Genomic DNA, 5,078 nt, shown 5'->3' with positions numbered 1-5,078 from the left:
GAATGCCTCCAGCCCTGTGATGAGGTCTTCTCGGCGCTCAGCTTGCCAGGCAACCCTTTTGAAGTGCTGTGGGGAGATGTCATGGTTTAGCCACCATGTGTACAGCCACTTGGAGCCCTCCTTCCAGTCTGCAGCCATCAACAAAAAAGGCAACATGTGCACCTACATCCTATATACCCACCCAAAACCTTTGATTTCTTATCCTGGCAAATGGAGGCCACCAGCTCACCCCATTCTCTGCCTCCCCTGCTGCAGCCTGCAGAGGAGAGGAGCCCTGGCATCCTCAGCCTAGGCCCATCCCAGGCCCATCCCACCCGTGGATGCTGCAACAGGCCCACCTCATCCATCAGCAGCGTGGCCATTGCCCTGCCAACCTCGTGGTAGGCTTTCACTTCGGCTTGGGGACCCAGCAGAATGAAGATGAACCTGAGGGTGAGACAGTGCATCTCCTGAGCAACCCCCGCCTTACTGCGGTATGTTCCCTCTGGGGCAGACCATGGTGCTGTGAGGAAGCTGGGACAGCAGCTGGCTGGGCTTGAGAGTCTGCTGCCATCCTAAAGAGTGACCACCCTATGCGGGGGTCGAGGGGCAGAAGACGTATCTCTCTTCCACGGATCACAGGGTCTTCAGAAACTCAGGCTGGGGCAGGGTGCAGGACACAGGTCTTTGAGGTAAAGAAGGAGACATCCTCAGCTGGGGATGTCTGTGGAGTCATGCTCTGGGGTGGTGTTTTGCCAATAACCAGGCCCAACAAAAATGATAGCACCAGCAGGAAGAAAATCCAATAGGCAGACTGTATTGTAGACAAGAAGGACATTCCATGAATGATCGCTGGGGGTACAAACAGATCAATCAGCTGGTACATGATCGATGCCACCCCCAGTGATCCCACAGAAGATGTGACTTGGCCCACAACAGGTGGTACAAACAGAGACCCGAGGTTGCCCATAGTTGGTGTGGGAAACAGCCAGACCAGCCAGTTAAATACATAAGAGAAAGGTGCCCACATGGCGACTCTCATCCGATCGGCCCGCGTTCGCAAAGGCCTAAACAGACCAGGGCCCACCTCCAGGAGGAGATCTGCCCTGAACCAGGACACTCTGTGGAGTGCACTCCACAGACAGACACTCCTGACTCCCTGCCAGTGGTCCCAGCTTTTATCCCCAAGCAGACACCTGACCTTTGTCAACTCAATGCGGGACCCCTAGGGCTCATTTCCCTTATGGCTCTCCCTGCAGGGCCGACCGCACCCTGGGGGGAAGCTATAAGGCAAACTCACCACCTCTTTATGAAGGGCTGTGGGAGTCACCCATATGTCAACCTTAATTTGGGGCTCGGGGTTCAAACTCCAGCATTTCAGATGGAGATGTCTGTGGGGCCATGCTCTGGCATGGGGATGTCTACGGGGTCAAGGTCTTGATTAGGACTGTCTTTGGGGTCGTGCTCGTGGGAATGTTGCTCACAGGCAAGATGCAGGAATGTTAGCATTGGGAAAGAGCTTGCCAGCTTCTCGGGCAGCAGGTTGAGTAGGACTGTGGGGACATAGGAGATTGGAAAGAGGGTTCAGAGTCCTTGAAGCAATATAGCTAAAGTCACACACCTTAAAAGGTGCTGCAGAATAATGTCTCCAGAGGGACAGCCCATCCAAATATTTAACCAAATCCTCCACTCCCTTCTAAAATTGGCAAAAATTATTACAGTCCTGGTACCCTGGTACTGGGGCTGTGGAGCAGTTCCAGTGATTGTACCCTGAGCAAACCTCCAGAGACCAGATAGGGAAACTTTTATGACAGCACAAGCAGGGCTGAAGGTGGTTCAACAGAACCTGCTGCAGCCCTGATGTGGGGCATCAGCGCCGGAGGCCTCCCAGCGGTGACAGCAGCCACCTGGGATTGCTTTCACCCAGGCATCTTCATTGAGCAATGGGGAAACCTTAAGATGCTAGAGTTGAATCTGCCCCAAGACACCTGTGGGACAGTCTGGGGAGGACAGCAAAGGGCATGGCAGTACGGAAAAGAAGTCGGCAGGGACAAGCTCTCCTTCCCCTCCTGCTTGAGGGAGGAAAACACAGGGCCAAGGGGTTGTCATGAGCCCTTTGAGACCCACAGGGGCTCCCCGGGAACCTGCCAGCCATCTCCCACCAAGGAGAGAGCAGGAGGTGGCTGGATGTCCTGCTCCACCCAGCTCCTGCAGGACGGGTGCTCTGGGCACAGTGTCCAGGAGGTGGCAATGTCCCTCCTGATCTCCGCCTGCCTCCTCCACACGCTCCCCAAGGAAATCCCCGGCTCAAGCCGCACAGTGACCGTTTCTCCTTATGGCTTCAGATGATGCATTCCTCAGCCATGATGCATTCCTCAGCCATGGAGAATCGACTCCTGCCCTGCTATCTTCTACCTATGCCAACAGTGCCGCAAGAGCCACCTCACCACTCAAGAGAGCACTGTGGACAGCAGAAAGGCAAGAGGCAGGCAGACCTGTGTCCCTTCCCAGCTGCAAGCCCCTGTGCTCCTGGGCAGTAAGCAAGTGGAGAGCACTCGGACCCTCCTAAGGAGGAGAGTGAATGCAGAGCCCAGGTGGGGACAGGACAACCCAGGGGATGTCCCCTCCGAGGCTGTCCAACAGATGCTCCACTCTCAGCCCATCCCGGGATGCTACTAAGGAGCTGGGAAACGCAGGAGAGGAAGCAGCGAGACAGGGTTTTAGGACTGTGCATGGCACTGGGTGCTGCACCCTTTGCTTTTGCCAAGCAAAACCTTGTCCTGTGTGGGAGTGAACAGGGAGACAGGGACAAGGGGGACACGGGACACTGGCCATGCACCGCTTACCTGCTGGGGAGAGCGACTTCAGCCAGCGAGCCCAGAACCACACCCTGCCTGAGGCGAATAAAGGCCGTGAAGGGCTTCTCCAGGAACTCAACTTCACCAATGGCAACGTGAGCTGCTTCAGCCCCTGGTGGGATCTTCTTCTTAAACCTATTTCTCAGCTGAAAGGGAAGGGATGCAGTAGCTGGGCACCTGGGCTGCAGCTGCTGCTCTCAGCCCCTGGTGGGATCTTCTTCTTAAACCTATTTCTCAGCTGAAAGGGAAGGGATGCAGTAGCTGGGCACCTGGGCTGCAGCTGCTGCTCTCAGCCCCTGGTGGGATCTTCTTCTTAAACCTATTTCTCAGCTGAAGGGGAAGGGATGCAGTAGCTGGGCACCTGGGCTGCAGCTGCTGCTCTCAGCCCAGTTCCATCCTGTCTCACCTGCTCCTCAAGAGGCCTTTCAGAGAGCTGGGCTCCAGGCTCACACCAACTTTTGGCTTTCCCTGGAAAAAAAATAAAAAAGGGGGAGCAAGCAGCAAACCACACGTGCAAGGGGATGGGCAGCCCGAGTGCCGCCCCAGGCTGGTGGCAGTGGGGTAGTGCCTGGGGGCAGCTGTGTCACCGCCTGTGCCCAGGTGCTGTGCCTACCTTGGCAGTGAGAAAAGCCAAGCTCGGCGAGGAGCTGCAGCAGGGATTTGGTGGGCTGGTGCTGTGGCTGGCAGAGCAGGAGGGCTGCCAGGCGCTCCCTGAGCTCCAGAGGCAGCTCTGCTTCCTTGGGCTGCCCCGAAAGTGCCATGTCTGCAACAGGGACAGGGATAGCCCTGAGCCCCTGGCACTCACTGCTGAGGGGGACTGCCCAGGGACCCACCCCAGGCACCCAGCATGCACACATCAGTGATTTTATTCAGGGACCTCCTGGTGGTCTGGTCCCACTCTGGTGACCAGACTTTCCCAGGAGGTAACTTTTGCATTTCCACCTACCGACTATTTCCTTGAAACTGGAAGCATCCAGATCCAGGAGCATCATTCCCTTCTGCAGGCATGTCCTCAGCTGGAAGAGGCTGTGCAGGGGGAGGGCTGGGATGTAGGGGGCACTCCAGCGCTCCCCGCTATCTTCCACCTTCTCCTCGAACTTTATCCACCTGCCCAGAGAGATGTGCCACGTTAGCAGTAGGGTAGTCCTGTGCTCTGTGCCAGGCAGTGGGAGCTGGAGCTTGGGTCTACCTCTGAGCTTGGCATGGGGCTGGCCCAGGCAGGGAGGGGTTTAGGGGGGATCAGAAGGGGCTGCAGTGGGCTTGTGGAGCAGGGGCATGTGGGCAGCCTCAGTGGTCATGTTCCCCCATTCCTGTTGACCCACAGCTCACTCTGATCTCCTGAGCACAGGGATTCACCAGTCATGGGATCACAGAATGGTTTGGGTTGGAAGGGATCTTCCCAGACCATCCAGTCTAACCCGTGCACCATGGCCAGGGTCATCTTCCACTACGTCACGTTGCTCAAAGCCCTGTCCAACTGGACCTTGAACACTTCCAAGGATGGGGCATCCACAGCTCTTCTGAGCAACCTGTCCCAGTGTCTCACCTCCCTCATTGTAAAACATTTCTTCCTTATGTCCCACCTACCACTGCCCATGTTCAATTTAAAAGCGTTGACCCTTGCCTGCCACTACAAGCCCTGGTCAAACGTCTCTCTCCATCTTTCCTTCTTAGAAGCCCTCTTTCTGTACTGAACTGCCTCAGTAAGGTCTCCCCAGAGCCTTCTCTTCTCCAGGCAGAACAATGCCAACTCTCTCAGCCTCTCTCCATAGCAGAGCTGTCCCAGCCCTCAGACTATTTCGTTGGCCTCCTGCTGCTCTGCTCTCACAGGTTCATGGCTGTCTTGTGCTGAGGACCCTAGAACTGGATGTCGTGCTCCAGGGAGGTCTCACCAGAGTGCAGCAGAGAGGGACAATCCCCTCCCTCTCCCTGCTGCAAGATCAAGAGAAGCTTGGCTTTCTGGGCTGTGAGTTGACAGTCTCAGCTCATGCCCCAGTTGTGACCCACCAGTATCTCCCGTCCTTCTCCACAGGGCTGCTCTTAACCCACCCACTCCCAGGCTGTGCCGGGACTGGCGGTTGCCCTGACGTTAGCAGTGCTTGCTGGAGTCAAACCAGAAATGTCTTGAGCTGTTTCCCATGCTTGGGCTGCGCCAAATGTTTTAATGCCAGGTGCAGGCAGAGCCGCCCCTTGTCCCCCATGGCTGGGTGCACTGCTGCTGGGTTGCTCAGCATGCTGCTT

At 56.4% G+C, this 5,078-nt stretch overlaps 1 protein-coding gene across 1 annotated transcript in view; it reads right to left on the bottom strand.

Annotated features, from left to right (window-relative positions):
* The window catches only part of SLC4A4 (solute carrier family 4 (sodium bicarbonate cotransporter), member 4), a gene marked incomplete at its 3' end in the record, with an annotated part of 10,389 nt that overhangs the window by 4,656 nt on the left and 655 nt on the right, over window positions 1-5,078 (bottom strand). Inside the window, exons 2-7 of the mRNA XM_008936370.1 lie at window positions 3,784-3,944; window positions 3,451-3,600; window positions 3,244-3,305; window positions 2,826-2,983; window positions 339-426; window positions 1-66 (exon numbers count right to left, since the gene is read on the bottom strand). The exon at window positions 1-66 is cut by the window's left edge and continues 113 nt beyond it. Of these exons, the coding sequence (XP_008934618.1) occupies window positions 1-66; window positions 339-426; window positions 2,826-2,983; window positions 3,244-3,305; window positions 3,451-3,600; window positions 3,784-3,944 (685 nt within the window). The remainder of the gene's footprint in view (window positions 67-338; window positions 427-2,825; window positions 2,984-3,243; window positions 3,306-3,450; window positions 3,601-3,783; window positions 3,945-5,078) is intronic.

This window comes from Merops nubicus, unplaced genomic scaffold (genome assembly GCF_000691845.1).
Source record: "Merops nubicus isolate BGI_N331 unplaced genomic scaffold, ASM69184v1 scaffold45232, whole genome shotgun sequence".
NCBI lineage: Eukaryota > Metazoa > Chordata > Aves > Coraciiformes > Meropidae > Merops > Merops nubicus.
Note: the sequence above shows the minus strand (reverse complement) of the source record. Positions and strands in the feature narration are given on the sequence as shown.